At 41.7% G+C, this 18,488-nt stretch overlaps 1 protein-coding gene across 1 annotated transcript in view; it reads right to left on the bottom strand.

Annotated features, from left to right (window-relative positions):
* The window catches only part of cps1 (carbamoyl-phosphate synthase 1, mitochondrial), a 59,477-nt gene extending 45,324 nt beyond the window's left edge, over positions 1-14,153 (bottom strand). Inside the window, exons 1-20 of the mRNA XM_071529138.1 lie at positions 13,901-14,153; positions 11,941-12,050; positions 11,426-11,570; positions 9,839-9,928; positions 9,682-9,738; positions 9,498-9,590; positions 9,236-9,325; positions 8,691-8,819; positions 8,104-8,210; positions 7,676-7,817; positions 7,052-7,129; positions 6,494-6,592; positions 5,955-6,050; positions 4,134-4,323; positions 3,753-3,910; positions 2,671-2,799; positions 1,643-1,787; positions 1,287-1,497; positions 852-1,050; positions 556-732 (exon numbers count right to left, since the gene is read on the bottom strand). Of these exons, the coding sequence (XP_071385239.1) occupies positions 556-732; positions 852-1,050; positions 1,287-1,497; positions 1,643-1,787; positions 2,671-2,799; positions 3,753-3,910; positions 4,134-4,323; positions 5,955-6,050; positions 6,494-6,592; positions 7,052-7,129; positions 7,676-7,817; positions 8,104-8,210; positions 8,691-8,819; positions 9,236-9,325; positions 9,498-9,590; positions 9,682-9,738; positions 9,839-9,928; positions 11,426-11,570; positions 11,941-12,050; positions 13,901-14,023 (2,568 nt within the window). The 5' untranslated portion in view covers positions 14,024-14,153. The remainder of the gene's footprint in view (positions 1-555; positions 733-851; positions 1,051-1,286; positions 1,498-1,642; positions 1,788-2,670; positions 2,800-3,752; positions 3,911-4,133; positions 4,324-5,954; positions 6,051-6,493; positions 6,593-7,051; positions 7,130-7,675; positions 7,818-8,103; positions 8,211-8,690; positions 8,820-9,235; positions 9,326-9,497; positions 9,591-9,681; positions 9,739-9,838; positions 9,929-11,425; positions 11,571-11,940; positions 12,051-13,900) is intronic.
* Between the last annotated feature and the right edge of the window lie 4,335 nt (positions 14,154-18,488).

Below are 18,488 nucleotides of genomic sequence, written 5' to 3'. Positions count from 1 at the left end.
GCCTGCTCTCCTCTCAATGGGTAATAAAAGCATGTTTAAGTGGTGGACCTGTGGATATTTTTCCCCACGCACTGCTTCACTCAACATCCCTGGGTTTGAGTGGCGGCGCTTGACCCCGTGTCCAGATACGGTCGTTAAAGTGCTGTATCACCTTCATCCGATAAAATCTCTTTGAAATTAAGTAGCTCTCTAAGAAGAAGAAGCCATGCCAGGTCTGCAGCACCACAGAGGGCCGGTGCAAAAACAGAAAAAAGCAAAAAATACATTTCAGATACAATTCTGATTTGTCCTCCCAGACATTATATGTTTTTTCCAAGTATGCAAAATTACTCCACTTCTATTCTACCAAGGCAAGATATCAAAGACAGACATTTCTAGACAACCAGGCATTCCTATGGAAGTGAGCCACCGGTACTTCTTTGCATTTCATTCTTCCCTGCTGTGTTTTACCTGCTTGTAATTACCTTTTTCTGCAACTCTGCAAAATGTGATTTTAATGAGAAGATCCTTATAAATACAATGCATTATTATCATGACTGTGTTAGAGCAGTGTACCTTGGCGAGAGAGAAGATGCGGGTGCTGGAGGGCACAGCCAGCTCCTGCTGCAGGTCGAGGCTGTCGGCCCAGGCTCTCTTGAGGGGCAGACGGGGAACGAAGCCGTCCACCGATGGATGGCACATCCTCAGGGCCTTCTGCATGCTCTCCTCAAAGGTCCGGCCCACTGCCATCACCTGAACACGGCAGAGCGAGATATCACAATATATTCTGGGCGAGTAGTGAGTAAGCGAGTGGTGAGTGAATAAGTGAGTGGGGCGGGTGGGTGCGCAAGTGTCCGAGGATCCTCCCCCACCTCCCCGACACTCTTCATGGAGCTGCCGATCTCGCGGGACATGCCCTGGAAGCGGTCCAGGTCCCAGCGGGGGATCTTGGTGACGATGTAGTCCAGGCTGGGCTCGAAGCAGGCCGTGGTCTTCTCCGACACGGCGTTCTTGATCTCCGGCAGGGGGATGCCCAGAGCGAGCTTGGCGGCCACGAACGCCAGCGGGTACCTGGGAGGCATGGGCAGGGAGACTAAGATTAACTAGTGCTGGACCACAGTGTGAGATTCCTTCAGCCAAGTGCAAGGTATCCAGCCCAGATAAACTTTCATTATCATATGTTTCCAGGAATGACCCGGAGAAAAACTGCGACGTTGCATTTTGAGTCCTATATTCTATATTCTATCCTGCTGAACAGGTGCAAGAGGAAATCTGTGGTGTGTGGTCATGTGCCTGTATTCTCTTACCCGGTGGCTTTGGATGCCAGGGCGGAGCTTCTGGAGAGGCGGGCGTTGACCTCGATGATGCAGTACTCCAGGGACGAGGGGTGCAGGGCGTACTGGATGTTGCATTCGCCGATGATGCCAAGGTGGCGAACCACTTTGATGGCCGTCTCGCGGAGCATGTGGTATTCCTCGTTGGACAACGTCTGGCTCGGCGCCACCACGATGGAGTCGCCTGGAGGGGGAGAGAGGTTAGGGCTAGGATTAACTTAAATCTAGGTCCCTGAATTTGAGAGAGGAGAGGAGAGGAGAGGAGAGGAGAGGAGAGGAGAGGAGAGGAGAGGAGAGGAATAGTATGTAGTAGGTGTGTGTTTTAGTACCGGTGTGAATTCCCAGTGGGTCAAAGTTCTCCATGTTACAGACGGTGACACAGTTGTCAGCCACGTCTCTCACCACCTCATACTCCACTTCCTTCCAACCCAGTAGGGATTTCTCCACCAGGATCTGACTGCTCATGGCCAGGGCCTGCAATATATACATATACACAGAATATTATTATTTTACCAGCTTTATGACTACATTAACACTGGCATAATGCATGGGCCAAAATCAGAAGCAGATCTGGCCTTTTTCCCCAGTATTTGATTAATTGCTCCTCATGTTTTCTGAACTGATGAAAACATATTCAGCAATTATTTCTCTCAGGCCTGCAGCTGCAAAAACAACATTAGAGCTTCCCTAGATATCACTCTACTGACAAGGTAGTAAAAGGGTGTCTGAAAAGATTTGTTGGATCTAAAGAAAGTAGAAATATGGTCCATTCGTACTGTAGTATAGTAATGGTAGTAGTGCTGTAGTACTTGTAGCACTAGGGGTGCACAGATCAATCGCCACCAATCATAATTGGACGATAAACATTCAAAGTTTCAACTGTCGGATCAGGAAAGCGGTCGAATGCATGCCGTAAAAAGTATGAGCCAATTTGCCGCAGTCAGCAGAGCGTTAGTAGCATAGGCATGTCGTCCATCTGGCATTGACAGTTCATTTCTGACGTTGTGCTTTGAATTTCACAGCCTATGATCAGAGATTAGAACCCGTTTAATATATTGGACGGAAGGCTGCCGCAATGAAAAACTTTCCATGCGCTGTCAGTGGGAATATGTGAGGAAGCACCTTAGTCATCAAGCACACAGTAACATGAAACTTCTGTGTTTGGATACAATCTAGGATTTATATTTAGACATGGATAGGCCAGCTTGTGCTGTTAGTAGAAAGTAAAATGCATCGCTTCAATCAGCGATCGGATCCGTGATCAGCCAATCACACTGCAAAAAAAAAAAATCAGCAATCAGAATCGATCCCAGATAGCCTGATAGGTGCATCCCTGCCATGCACCGTGTATTCTGACCTTGCTGGCGGTTTCCTCCAGCTTGTCCTTGTTGCCACACAGGCCGGAGCCCAGGCCTCCCAGAGCGTAGGCCGAGCGCAGCATCACCGGGTAGCCGATCTGCTCTGCTGCTTTTAGGGCATCTGACACCTGAAAGATACACACCAACATTACATGGCTTTGATGGCTCAGGAGCCATCAAAGTAGACTAAAGGTAAATGGTAAAACATCAATCTTCACTTAGCCTTGATATAGAAGAAAATCAGATAATTCATCTCAACAGACAAACCTGGATATTTTTCTACCCAGATACTTGTTAGGGTACATGAAGGTCATGTTGCTAATGTCTATTAATGTGCCTTAATGTATTTTTTTTTCTTTGCACTTCGAGTGAATCAAACCAACTTTGTCAGGCTGAGGCTTGGCTGGCACCCCAAACAAACCAGTCAAACCGCTACAACTTAAGTGTAATTAAAGTAAAAGAAAAAGGTCACTGTATAAGATTAGATAAAACTTCCCCATTGCAGCAGTAAATAGTAATAGGAAACAGCAATGAAAAATAGAGCGTACATAAGAATTGAGCAAATGTGTGGTTTTAAACATAACATAAGCATTGCTAAGAAAGAAAAGTATAAAAAATATGTATATGTAATATGTAATATATAACAGCATGTATGCAGGGTGTGTAAAACAGCAGCAGTAGAGCATAATGAGACAAATAAATGAATGAAAACTATGTACGATATGAAAATATACAAAAGAAAAACAGATATGCAATAATGTAACATATAAAAGATGAAAAAATGTGAAAATATAAAGACAAACATAACAAATATGTTTACAAATATGTGGACTTACAGCATATATACAGAATATCCAAAATGTTCTACCAGGTCTACAGAAGGCCATACATATGTAACGAAAGTGTCTAGGTGTGTAGACATGCATTGTCAAAACTATTCACGTAACTAATATATGCAATTTACACTTGTAGATAATATGTGCAGGATGTGCAGAATTGCTTATGTGCATTCCTAGTCGTCCACCAGCTGTATCAGATTTTCATAGTGAATGCTATATTCTGTCTGGACTCTGATCCTTACCGACTCCACAGCGATACTGGGAGCGATCTTCTCATTGATCTCCATCAGTTTGTCGGCGAAGAGCTGTCTGTCCTCTGTGGCCATGATGGACTCCACCGGGGTTCCCAGGACCTTCACCCCATACTGCTGCAGGACGCCACTCTGGAACAGCTCCACTCCTGATGCCGCCAATCCACATACAGACGCAGGGTTAAACATACAAGTGTAGACACAATTTTTAAGAGACACGCTTGGGGAAATGCTTTTATCCTAAGTGCCTTACACAGTACTATGAGTGCATACATCTCTTACATGCACACATGAAATCAGCGACCATGTCGAGTCAAGCAGACACACAAGTGCATGCTTGCGTAAAAACACACACACACACAAGCTTCTCACCACAGTTGAGTGCAGTCTGTCCGCCCATGGAGAGCAGGATGCCGTCCGGACGCTCCGTCTTGATGACCTCAGTTACGAACTGCGGAGTGACGGGCAGGAAGTAGACAGAGTCGGCCTGCTTGGTGCCCACCTCGTTGGTCTGGACCGAGGCTATGTTAGGGTTCATCAGCACCGTCTTCAGGTTCTCCTCCTACAGTAACAGCACAAAATGTGGTTATTTATTATTATTTATTTAAAAAGAAATGTGAAGTGTGATGAAGCTGAATGATTACTGACTGAATTCCTAAAGATTTATTTCACTTGTTTTTCCCTCCCCTCACTTTAATGTTCACTTCTTTTATTTGACCTGTTATGTGACGTTATCTGTCAGTCCGATAAAATTCTTTCAACTCTCACTTTGCCCCCGCATTTAAACCAAAGAAGAATAGGTAACGCTATTGAGTCAACATGGTCCAAGTTCCCTGTGGAACCTTTCCAGCACCTTGTTGAATCCAGGAGCTGAAAAATTCAGGCTGTTATGGAGCCAAAATGTGGGTCCTAGTAGGTACTTGCTAGGTGTGCCTAATAAAGTCGCCACAGAATATGTCTTGCTTGGCCCAGTTTGACCTTTTATTTAGTGATGTTCATGAATAATCAATCTACGAATGTTCATTATTGTGTTATCACGTCAATCAAGCTTGTCGAATTAAACAAATTGTCATATCAGTGTATGCTCTGGGGATGAACTCCTTGTTGAGGAGAAACTGCTAGATTTAAAATGGCCACAAGAGGGAGACATACAGCTCACTGAGGGGGCTGCAGGTCTAAATAAAGTTTCCAGACCCCCCCCCCGGTCTGTTTGACGGTCACGTCTGGCCCATGTATGTAAAACACAAGAACATCATTTAAGAAAAATCTTATACCATGTGCTTCTCTACCTTTTATCACACTCAGTAAGGCAGTAATATCACTACTTAAATCAAAACTAGCCTGGATGTACTAAAACCTGTGATTTGAAGAATGAATATGTAGGTAATGTATAAGTGATGTTGTGCTGTTACCACATACGTATACTGGCTGGTCTTACAATGACAGGCTATGTGCAAGTTTCAGAAAGACAAATTGAAGATTTTTAATACCTAAGATTTTATAAAGCTACCTGGAACTGAATTTAAGATCAATGTAAAAACCAAAATAAAGAAACAAAGCTGACAAAACCAGCCTAATTCTAACTCAACATAGCTAATGAAAGTTCTGAAACTATGAATGGGCAGTTTGAGAAAAGGGACAACAGGAAACAAATTAAGGAACATGAAGTTTAGTAAAGCAGACAGGATGAAAAGAGAAACAAAAAACAGATTGTGCATATTGCACTAATAACCCTGGTCTATATGAATCTAAAAGTGAACATGCAGCACTAAAAACCTGTCATTGCATAGTGAAAAAAAGCATTGTATTTCCGACATGTTAATGCTTTTCAAGGCCTTAAATAATTTATTTTAGGCTTTTTTCAGACTTTTTCAGGACATGCAGAATAGCTGACTGAATAGCTGACTAACAAGTGACAGCAATAGCCCTTCCCTTTTCTGATGATCACCAAGTTTTCCCTTTTCCAATGAATTCTAATAAAATATGTCTTACATAAATAACTCTTTTCAATTCCCAGCAACACAAAATTATATTTTCTGACACATTTTCACACAGAGTGTTATGTTGATTTGGGGTTGATATTCCCTTCAAGATGAGGATATATAATACATATACTGCTCACATCCACATTTGGGCATCATAGCTGTATCCTTCTATACAGAGAACATCCAAACTGCTGTGTTATCCTCTTACCTTCATGGCTTTGACAGCCTGAGATCCAGAGTAGTCGAACTCTCCAGCCTGGCCGATGGACAGACCGCCGGAGCCTAGTACCAGCACCTTAGACACCTGAGACAGACGGGAAACACACACACTAACACACATCCTGCAGCTTGAAGCCCCAGTCACGAGGCAGTGGCCCTGATGTAAAATTCCTTGACTTTTTCCTAACTTTCTATTACTCAGAGCGCTTCCATGACCTAAACTAACTTGTATTCCTTCCTGGTTTGTAAGTGTTGCTTTTCAGTACAGAAAAGTTGCAAAGGGGTAAAACAGTCTGATTCCCATTACAGCTGGGACTTTCTGTGGAGAAAAACAGCTGAAAACCACCATCTAATGCAATGAATGCGAAAAAAAAAAAAAAAAAAAAGTTGTAAAATGCATTCTGGTATATTCCTATAAATTCCCTGACTTTCCCTGTCTGGAATACACCTCAAATACACCCCATGATATTCCAGAAATTCCATGAGCAGTGGTTGTGGCTGGATGGCTGAAGCAGTGAGACAACTGACCTGCGCTCTGGGAGGGATGCTGGGTTTCTTAGGCATGACGGACACTATGTTGGCATTCTTCCCATTCTTGATCAGGGACATGAAGGCATCAAAGAGGAACTGCAGGTACAAAAAAAAGAAAGTCAATAAAGAGCACTGTTTGAATAGGATTATAGAAATAATATAAGGTGTAGTCTCATTTTCAGTTTTGGCTTCCTGCACCCAGGGCATGAAACTGACTTTTTAAGCCATGGTGGCTTCAAGATTCCACCAGCCAATTGAATTTCTAAATATCCAAAGCAATTTCAGTGGGTGATGCAAAATTCAAGCTCTGCCTTCATCTGTAGGCATAAAAATTCTCATCTGGGTTTCCCTAAAGATTATTTTTGCTCGCTTGTAAGCAAAGGAGCAGCGAAAAACATGATACTTATTGCTGCTAAGATGCTTTTGGGAAGCTGCTTCTTGAAATCAGAGTGTTCCTTTCCGCAAAGAATGTTCTCTAGGATAGTCAGTGTGAATAAGACCCACAGAAACGACGTATTTCAGTAATCATTTCCATCATTTTAAGTGCAACGTTACCTCTGTGTCTGTGGGACCGCCTTTGGCCTCGGGGTGGAACTGGGCCGTGAAGACAGGCTTAGTGTTGTGCATGATGCCCTGGAAAACATGCAGAGTTAATATAAGGAAAATGAAATCGAGCAAACGGTATTCTTAGTGTTGATGAATGATTTCAGTCATACTTTTGTTGCTATGGTATGTCAACACAAAGACAACATGCTTTGTGTTGACATTTACATGCTTTAGCAATATTGTTTGTTTGTGAACTGTCATGCCAATAAAGCACCTTGAATTGAATTGAATTGAACTGACAACAAATGAAGGATTTCACTCCAAAATGTAGTATCTCTATTTTAGGGAAAAAATGCTCCCTGCAGTGCAGTCAATATTTCAGAAAACATAGATGAGTCTATCCTTTTAGAATCTTGTGGGTTTTTTTTGTAAACTAAGGTCTGTATACTGCTAAGAACCGCTAATATTCAATGATGAATCTTACTAGTATGAATCTTACTACTTATCTACACTCATTTTGTAAGAGAAACGTGTGCTTTTTTCCCTCAAAACTCATGGAACCAAAATCTTCACATATGTAGTTTTATGAACATAGTAACAGCTGATTGGACATTCATGCGGAGTGAAATCAACCTCGTTGGTGCCGTCGTTGGCGTTCACGAACAGCGGGCTCCATCCCGGCGGCAGGGACTCGCTGTCGATGCCGTAGCCGTGGTTCTGGGCGGTGATGAAGGCCTGGCCCGTCATTACGTTCAGCACCGGCTGGTTCTGGCCTCTAGGGGACCACAGAGATGCTTAACGCACGCATTTAGAAGTTCTTTGTGGAAGAAGCGGTTAAACAGCACTGTAAACCGAATAGGTGAAAAAATATCTATTACAGCTGCTCATGTATGAGGCCATTATCAAGTGCCACGATAAACATATCCACTGTATACGAATGTCCACAGCGTTGAAAAACTTTCTGAGGATGCTTAAGAGTCTGCATGTGTGTCTTAAGTAGTTTGTACCATGAGATAAGCATATCGTCCCATCACTCATCATAAGCATGCTTAGCTATTTACCTGTTGCCCATAGGCAGTTTGTATGACTTAGCCCCTGAAGCCAGAGCAGTGATCTGGTTTCCCATACAGATCCCAAACACCGGCTGGGGACGATCACTCTCCAGCACCTTTACAGGACAACACAAACACACACAAATATGAATTAGGCTGGGTGGTGCAGACCATTATATAAACATAATCTCAGCCAAACCCATGAGAACTAAAAATAATATGCTGGCTGAGTCTTCATTCATTTTGATGCCAGAGGAACCAGGAAGAAGAATACAGGGCGTAACACTGACAACACACTTAATGAACTGAAAGCATTACTCTCTAACCGCTGTTCTTTCATTTCAAATGAGAGACTCTATTACCAGATGACGGTTTAGGTAATAGTACACCCGATAACCACGTCTAACCAGTTACATCTCAGTATGTTTGACTCATAGGATCCTTGTCAATAATTGCACACAGTTTGCATCACATAAAAACATTAAGGATTAAGAGTAACTGCAGCGTTTCACAGCCTGTCCTAAGGTTACGCTAAGATCCACTGAGGTAAAATTCCTCTCAAATGCAGCTTATCAACCAGCACCATGTCCTCCTACCTTGCGGACGTTGTGGATGAGGGTCTGGGCCAGAGACGGGTCTCCAGGCCCGTTGGAGATAAAGAGGCCGTCGTAGTCCATACTCATCAAGTCCTGGTCCCATGGCACCAGGTGGACCTCAGCACCCCGCTACACACACACACACACACACATACAGACAGACAGACACACAGACACAGAGATACTTTCACCAGTCATTACCCAATACACATGATGTATGTTTCCCTTGTGCTATTTTCAGAGAGAACCCATGCAGAAACATTGCTTGGATGTCAAAGGAAAAAGGTTATGAACAGGAATGTCATTAGGGTTATCAAGTAGGCACCTCCAATCATAGATGTACGGACACTTAATCTTATCCCTAGTTCATGACATTACCTAGGACTTTCTAAGCTCACTATTAGTCTCAACACTTGAAATAACCTGCTCTGCAATTCAGAAACTGAGTGGTATCAACAAACATAACCTAACCTAGCACACTCAGCAGCAAATCCACTGAATCCATCCAGGCTTCAGCTCCACCTGCCTCCATCCCCATGTCTCACCTTAACCAGCAAGCGAATGATGTTATGTTTGATCCCGCAGTCAACGGCCACCACTTTGATGGGGTTTCCTTTTCCAAACACTTTGGTTTCCTGGTTTGGGGGGGGGGGGGGCACAGGTACAGAGAGGTCAGCGTTCAGCACCACAGGGTGTAGACAGTGTAGAGAACGTGTTTTGACTTGTTCTACTGTACAGGTTCTAGCTAGTGTCATGGAGAAGACAAGTGTTTTGGGGTGTAGAATAATAATGGTTAGCAGCTGTTACCTTGGTTGAGACCTCTGCTACCAGGTTATTCTGATTGGGGTCAGAAATCTCCACAGGCTGACCATCAAACTCAATCTTTCCCAAAACTGTGCCCTGACGAGAAACCACAAAGAAAGTATTCACCCTTTCAATGGTCAACCAATCCATTTGTGAAAGATGTTGCAAATCAAACCATTACATTTACCTTGTCTCTGATGATCTTGGTCAGCATCCTAGTGTCTACCCCAAACAGCGCAGGAACCTTTGAACAACGAAAGTACAAATTGTAAATTTACAGTCAGCATGGTTCTTTTTTCCCTTTCTGAGATTACACTGTGAACTTTGGTACCGTGAATCCCAACCTTCTCCTCTTGCAGCCATTGGCCCAGAGACTTGACGGAGTTCCAGTGGCTGTACTCATGGCTGTAGTCTTGAACCAGGAGACCGGATACCTAGAGACACCACAGCATCAGGCTTTAACAAACATTAAAAAGTTGGAGCAACCTAGTGCCTCAGGCATTCACTGCGTAGGTTCAAATCCCAGTTTAATGTCATGCTGCTGCAACTTGCCAAAATTGGCATTAGGCAATTGAAAAACAGGACATTGTCACTGATAACAAAAATCAAACTGTAAAAAAAAACATCTGCATCTACATCAAACTATAAATAAATAAAAACTTGGCATAAAAAACAAACTGAACCTAACACATTCTCTCATTTTATGACCATGCACTCGCAATCTTTTTTTTTTTTCCTTAAAAGTTTTTTTTTTCAATGACAGTTTCCTTGGGACTCTCTTGCCGTTGGGGGGAGGGGGTTTTCAGTGGAGGGGGAGGAGTGTGATTTGCATCTAATCTGCATATTTTGGGAAGAACGCTGGCTACCGCAAACTGACGAGAAGAAGAAGAATGCTGGTGTTCTTCTTGGGGGAGGTTTGACTGAAACACAACCCACAGCCCTCTCCACCCAGCAATGAGAGTGGTACCGCAGTTTACCACATATGGAAAACTTACTACCGTGTATGGAAAACACTGTTAGTGTATGGAAAACACTGTTAGTGTATGGAAAACAACACTGTTAGTGTATGGAAAACACTGTTAGTGTATGGAAAACAACACTGTTAGTGTATGGAAAACACTGTTAGTGTATGGAAAACAACACTGTTAGTGTATGGAAAACAACACTGTTAGTGTATGGAAAACACTGTTAGTGTATGGAAAACAACACTGTTAGTGTATGGAAAACACTGTTAGTGTATGGAAAACAACACTGTTAGTGTATGGAAAACAACACTGTTAGTGTATGGAAAACACTGTTAGTGTATGGAAAACAACACTGTTAGTGTATGGAAAACAACACTGTTAGTGTATGGAAAACACTGTTAGTGTATGGAAAACAACACAGTTTGTGTATGGAAAACACTGTTAGTGTATGGAAAACAACACTGTTAGTGTATGGAAAACAACACAGTTTGTGTATGGAAAACACTGTTAGTGTATGGAAAACAACACTGTTAGTGTATGGAAAACAACACAGTTTGTGTATGGAAAACACTGTTAGTGTATGGAAAACAACACTGTTAGTGTATGGAAAACAACACTGTTAGTGTATGGAAAACAACACAGTTTGTGTATGGAAAACACTGTTAGTGTATGGAAAACAACACTGTTAGTGTATGGAAAACAACACAGTTAGTGTATGGAAAACACTGTTAGTGTATGGAAAACACTGTCGGCGTTATTATACTAAACTGCAACACTGCATTGTCGTCAGCAGTATATCATTATTCTATGACTATTAACTGCTGCTGCCACATATTCCTTGGCTATAACTCAAGTCGGGGCAGTGATCAGGACAAGATAAAAAAAAGAAGAAACCAATGCGAAAAAATTATGTCTCCAAAAAGCCTGAAACCCCCACACATGTTGAGTGTACTTGTTGTTTCTGACCTGGATGCGCTCTGACTCCGCATGTTTCCTCAGGCCCAGCTCGTCCAGCTCCTGGGTGTTGGGCACGCCGTAGTTCCCTACAATGGGGTAGGTCAGGGTCAGGATCTGGCCTCTGTAGCTGGGGTCGGTCAGGGCCTCGGGATACCTGGAGAATATCAGGGAATAGCAGGACGTTCATGCCGGGATTCTGTGGCATGCGGTCAGGCTGAAGCACGCTGCTGTCATGGCCTCAACCCATGGACAATTCTACATCCCTAGGCCTTATGAAACCCTTTCAAAACCAATTGGATACACTTAACATTCATATAGTGATGCTGTAAATTCACAAAGCGATTCAGCTATTTGACAGTTTGAGGAGAAACCTGGGATTCGTCTGTTTGCATGCTGGTTATTTCCCACTCTGCTTTGGTTTGTTGCTACTGCACATCCTAAAATCGGACCTGCTATTGTTCTTGTGCACTGTTTTGTCTCAAATCCAATAGAGGTAGGCCTATGTCAGCGTCTCTCCCTCTTACCCCACCAGGCCGGTGTTGAAGACCAGCTCCCCGGCTGTAGAGGTATCGTGCCCGAAAGAGAAGCCTTTCATCCTGGTGCCATCCTCCAGAACCAGGTGGGCCGTCTGGGCCTGGGAGTGGAAAGAGAGACAGGCAGATGACAAGCAAATTCTCACCTGAGGGTAAGGCGAGGGCGAGTTTGGGAAGACCATCGGCAGAAGTGCTTGGCAGTTTGTCTACTTTACAAGAGATGTGGAACAGACTTTTAGTTTAGCTGTGATTCTCTGGGACTGAAACTGTAGGCCACTGTGAATGCTGAGACAGACAATTCTGTTGTTCTGTATTCTGTGTGTGAGAGATTAAAAGCGAGAGATAAAAAGAGGGAGAGAGAGCGAGCGAAAGGAATGAGGGAGAAAAAAAAGATATGTAATAACAGCAAGTGTCACTCTGAAAATAAATATAAACATAATAGCCAATGGTGTAGTGATACATAAAAGGTGGGTGGACTATGAACTAACAACTACCAATAGAAGCAAAAATCTATATCTTCACACAAGCATAATTTGTCTTTCCTTAAAAAAATCCCTATTATCATGTAACTTACATCAGGTCTATACTAGTTATAATGGGGTAGATTTGTGCACTTGGCGATACAAGCACCAAATTTGGCACAAAGGTAGCTCTCTGTGGTAGAAAAAGATTCAACAATGTCCTGAGATGTCTGTTCTTCCATCTGACAAGAACAATCTGAGAAAAAGAAATTGATCAAAATGAATGAATAATGACTCCCTTCGTCATCGGATTCAAAGACATTCGGTGGCCATTTTGAAAAGTGGCCGCCATGGCCCTCAGGGGCCAAACTTACGACGAAAAAGATTCTATATGGATCATATAGAATCTTTTTCTACCATGGAGAGCTACCTCTGTGCCAAATCCAGTGCTTGTACCTGCACGATTCTTCGTCCTACAGCACCTTAACTGCCTGACTATTACTATGATATAATCAATGAATTTACGTGAATTCAATACAGATAATTTTATATCCTCAAAAATGAGGGTAAACTCTGCAAATAATAAGGTGGGTAAACTGGGTTATGGTGGTTTTACCGTCCACCACATCTCTGATTATAGTTAGCTGCAGAGATGGATATTATGTAACACATTAGCTAGTAAAAGCCTGTACGGCATGAACTGCGTCCAGGTGCAAACTTGTGTCTAACTGCCAACTATGATGCAACTCTCCTGAAGACTTGCTTGTACTAAAACAAAGAATGACACGTTTACCTAGCCAGCAAGCACCAGTTAACTTATCGTTGCAATTTTTAGAATTCCTTTCTTTTCAGTTCTTTGCAGAGTTGCACAACGCTACTACCGCCGATAGTGTCCGCTTTAAAGGGAGAGAACAGTCCGCCTAAACGCTATTTAAAATCGTACTAATTTTAATTTGGCCTTATGTACTGGCACAAGTCGATACCTCAAACCATGACTCAAGACCTTTTCTGAATCTTAAGGAGCCACTCATCAATTCGGCATACACAGAATTAACCAAGCAGAAGTTATTTCAATATTTTTTTGACATTTAGCTTTGCTTGACACTCGCTGCCGCCCACTAACACACGGTGTATTTTCGGTTCAAGACGATTTTGGGGATGACCGCAAATCAATTGATAAATTTGAACTTTTATTGGTATAGTTGCTGCTTGGTGTGCTGTATCGGTGCCGAGGTGAAAAGTGGCTCCGGATGTTTCGGAAAAGGACTTGTGTAATATTGTATGTGGTATGTCCGTCTGTTTATAAGCAAGGCAGCCTAGAGTTGTCAGATTTTAAATAGAGTTCGACGTGACAATCGGACAGGGCGGCTTGACGTTAGCCTGCCTCGGTAGGTATAGCATACTTGTGAGGAAACAACACAGATAAGTTAGTAAAGTCACTTGAAGGATTGCATTTCATCGACAACACCCAATTTCATTCACCCCCTTACCTTCACGCTAAAAAGTTTAGTGTGGGTTCTCAGCCAGGCGGACGAGTTCCCGACTCTCCTGCTAACCAGACATCCATGCCTCAGAGATTTAACTACGTTGTAAGCTGAGAGGATTTTTGTCATATTACTCCTTTAGTAACACTGTACGCCTACAGACTTTGGTCACGGGTTGCCCGATGAGAGCAACGAGTAATTCTGAATATAATCTGCTGTCGTCAAAACTGCTAACTATCTAGCCAGTGTGTAAATATTCCTTTACAGCATAGGAATGAATAAACTTTGAGAAGCCCTCGTGTCCCACGAAACCGCTCAGCTGGGGAAGGACAAGGCGGATTGGCCAACACTACGTTGTTTTTCTCATCGTTGTCGCGCACGGCATTTGGATTGGTCTTAAGGAAAACGCCCACAATTTGTCGATGAGCGAGACCGGTAATATTAGACCGACATTTATTACTAAATTCACAGGTCCTGCACTCCTAAAAATTACATAGCAATTAAAATTCTGGCTGCTGTAAACCATTAGAATAACTTTTTTTCATTCTCAATGATCCCCTTAGTTATTTATTCATTTATTTATTTGTTTGTTTGTTTATTAATGCATTATTTAGCTATTTATTTATTTGTTTCTTTGTTTATCGATTTTTTTGGCAAATTTATTTATATTTTATTTTGTTCATCTGTGTTTGTAATGAAGTCTCTAACGGTTATGTTTTATACTGAAGTGTTTGAATACCTCTGTGCACTTGAAACATTAAATAATTAAAAAAACAACTTTTACACACAAAACTATTATCACTTACATATTCTGAATTTTTTAAATCAGCTGACTTTCAGCCTATTTTTGTATACTGCTTTCTGTGCAACCTGCTCTTCACAGTCTTTTCTTTGAGGCCAATTGCCTGCAAAAAAAAACTGACAATGGAGCGGCTCCATGGCGGTGGGATTAGAGGTGGTGCCTGTATTTGCTGATCATGGCAAGACTGGCCCTCAGTGGAGAAGGCTATCTGCCTGCCACTCTGCTGGGTTCAGCAGTCTGAACAAACTGGGTGTGAGTAATGGGAAATACCTCCAGCCCCCAGAAAACTGACTTGGAACCATAAGTGACCCACTTTTTGAGTCTCTGTAAAACCTTTGATGCCATTTGTAAATCTGTATCAAAGAGGAGCGGAGGTTTGCACTTGGCTTGCCTTACATTTTAGTGCATTTCATACAAAATATGATTGTCTAAATTGCCTAGTCATAAACCATCATGCCAACCAGATTGTATGTCCTATGTTTAAGCCTAATACATAACTGTTTTGTGGTTTTGTGGGGGTCCTCTTTCAACCAAAACTCCAGATCAAGTTCCCTATCTAAGTTTAGCCGGTGCTCTCTTGTAGAGCTGTGCAGCACTGGTGACCTCCAGTGGCCACGTGCTGGAAACACTCACATATTTAAAGTGAGTAAACAGTTTGGTAGTAAGACTTGGTGTGTAGCTGATGCTGCAGCTCTATATATATGAGTTATAGGCTGCAGCTGAGAGGCTGTAGTATCATTTAGCTGCCAGCCTGTAGTAGAAACTATAACAGCTTTACACTTGACATGACACCTACGTTAAAGTCTGTGTACAGCATACCTTGGAAGTGCTGAGTCAATTTCATAAATCATGACTCTAGGATGCATGCATGTGAAACTTTGAATTTAAAATCTGCATGAATATTAATTGGCAAATTGGTCTTGATTCACTCTCCTTCCTAAACAAGATAGATCTACTCAGAGGGTCTTTTATGGGAATTAAGTACTGTTTCCTCTTATGCTACAGCAGTTAAAGGGCTGATGATCTGCAAAATAAACTACAGTTGTTCCAAAAAAAAAAAGTTTTTACTTTTTTCAGATTCAGGAGCAACCACAACCAAATCAGTAGCCATCCCCTGTGGTTATGTAGGCAGCTATATTTGGAGTTCTATTGTAGAGATACATTTGTGAAAAGAAAAGAGAACGTATTAAGTTGGTATTAAGTTGACTTTTTTTTTGCATACGGCGATTCACTAAGGAATTGAGTTATCCACATATTCATGAATCTTTGAATGTTACTTTATTCTTGTGTGATGTTTTCTATTATTATTTTTAAAGGACTTTTTTGGGTTAAATATTTAAAAAGATAGAACATAAATAACAGTTTTGTCATGATCCCTGCCTAGCTCTTGTGATTTCCTTGTGTTTCCTTTTCCCTGTGTTCCCAGTGCTCTTTTGTCTTGCACTTGGGTTCACTTGCCTAGCCGTAACAAGTTTTCCAGCTGGGATGTCAAGTCTTTGATGCTCAGTATATCAGAACTGCACTCCACCCAGATAGAAGCCTATGATTCCAATATATGAGACTGATTCAGTTCTGTTTTTGACTGGTGGATGGCAGCAGTACACTTCAGCTCATCTAGTCTGCTGGAAATGTAAGGGAAGAAGACATGAGGGTCATTATGCTGGAGGGACATTTAGAAGGAAAAGGGGAAATCAGTCAGATGATAAAATAATTTTACAATGTCTTTTTTTTTTTTTTTTGATGGACTTGCAAGATGTAGCGGAGCATTATTACTGGACAGATGCAGAGATGTGCCTCTCTTTGTTCTGTGGTATATAATGTATAGTACTCTTCACTAAAACTTTTTTTTCGATGATAAGAAAATAATAATAATCATCTATAATATCACCTATATTCAATAAGCTGTGGTAATAGTAGTGGTAAATAATCTGTAAAATAGTGTTATAATAATCAACATTTGTGCTACACTGGACATTGTTTATGTTTATGTTTATGTTTATTTATTTATAAGGACAACACACATTAATCAACATTTCTGTAAATGTGCCAGTGTGTGGCTAATTTTCAACTGTAGTCCTTGTGGCAAGATGTTTTAAAACCTATAACCTATAACCTATATTGCTTAGCTGACCTATCATATACTGTATAACAGCAATATATGGATGGTGGACTATAAAGTGTAGAGTATGACAAAATGTATTTGTAGTAGTTACAGTCCTAACAGACGTAATGCCAATCAGCACTGAGAATAGTAATTACACTGTGGTAATGGAGTAGTGTATATACACAAAATATGCTTAGAAATATACTGAACAAAAATATAAACGCACCACTTTTGTTTTTGCTCCTATTTTTCATGAGATGAAATAAAAGATCTAAAACTTTTTCTATGCACGCAAAAGGCTTATTTCTCTCAAATTTACAATAAAAGGCCACTCTAAAATGTGCAGTTTTATCTTGAAAAAAGTTTTTTTTTAGGCACTGAACTATGGATCTCACATGACTAGGGCTACAGATATGCATTTTTTGAAAACCAGTCTGGTGTGACCACCATTTGCCTCATGCAGTGCGACACATCTCCTTCACATAGAGTTGATCAGGTTGTTGATTGTGGCCTGTGGAATGTTGCTCCACTCCTCTTCAATGGCTGTGCCAAGTTGCTGGATGTTGGCACGAATAGGAACACGCTGTCGTACACGCCGATCCAGAGCATCCCAAACATGCTGTTGGGTGACATGTCTGGTGAGTATGCAGATTGGCCTTTTATTGTGTCCAGCCCAAGGCACACCTGTGCAATAATCGTGCTGTTTAATCAGCATCTTGATATGCCACACCTGTCAGGTGGATGGATTACCTTTAAGCCTTTTGTGTCCATAGAAAAAGTCTTAGATTTTTTAATTCAACTCATGAAAAATGGGAGCAAAAACAAAAGTGTTGCGTTTATATTTTTGTTCAGTATAGATTGAAGTGACAGCTGAATATTGCACGCTTTTTGATATGTAAGAATAGTTAATGTAATTGTAAACTTATTATACCTATTTTCGTTATAGTTTGAGAGACATTCAGAATTTTGCAGAGGCATAATGTGTGTGTGTGTGTGTGTGTGTGTGTGTGTGTGTGTGTGTGTGTGTGCATTATTATGTCCAGCCTAGGAGGAAGTAGACAACATGAATAAAAGGTGTAACTCTCCTCTTTTCCTGCTCCCAAGAAAGACCAGCAAACAGAATTACAGTCAAAATGTCGCAGTTTTATTATCCCGGTTTACCACTATAACTTCAGGGTGGGCAATGACAAAACAACAGACAAAAGGGTACTGACACTAGACACTCTAACTTACCTGGTAAAATAAAAGAAACCAAAAAACATAAACCGCTAACCTAACTCCCTAAGTTAGGTTAGTGGGAGGAAAAAAAGCCCCAGGAGAAAACAAGGTCCTCAAACAAACGGCTACTGTGGTCTGTATTTACAGCTATGTACAAGTTATCATCAGTTACACAAAACATAAAGCCTTAGGCTGTCTTAAACATACAAGTTACTACAGATAATTCACGCTCAGCAAGGTCAGCAACTGCAAAAAAACTGGTCGTGTTTGTTTTGGAAGCCCGGAAGGAGACAGAGCCCAGGGTAACAACTGTCCGCTGGCCTTATACCCCTGGAGCTGTCATCCATGGGCCAATCAGCATCCAGGACACAGTTACCCAATCACTTGATTCAAACTACCACATGCAAGTCCCATTGTTGTAACAGTGTGTGTGTGTGTGTGTGTGTGTGTGTGGAGGTTGGGAGTCGGGG

Source organism: Centroberyx affinis, unplaced genomic scaffold, assembly GCF_046629955.1.
Source record: "Centroberyx affinis isolate AG114_WGS23_722 - 3 ecotype Tasmania unplaced genomic scaffold, CSIRO-AGI_Caff_v1 ptg001769l_1, whole genome shotgun sequence".
Taxonomy (NCBI): domain Eukaryota; kingdom Metazoa; phylum Chordata; class Actinopteri; order Beryciformes; family Berycidae; genus Centroberyx; species Centroberyx affinis.
The sequence above is the reverse complement of the archived record's forward strand: the minus strand, read 5'-3'. Positions and strand labels throughout refer to the sequence as shown.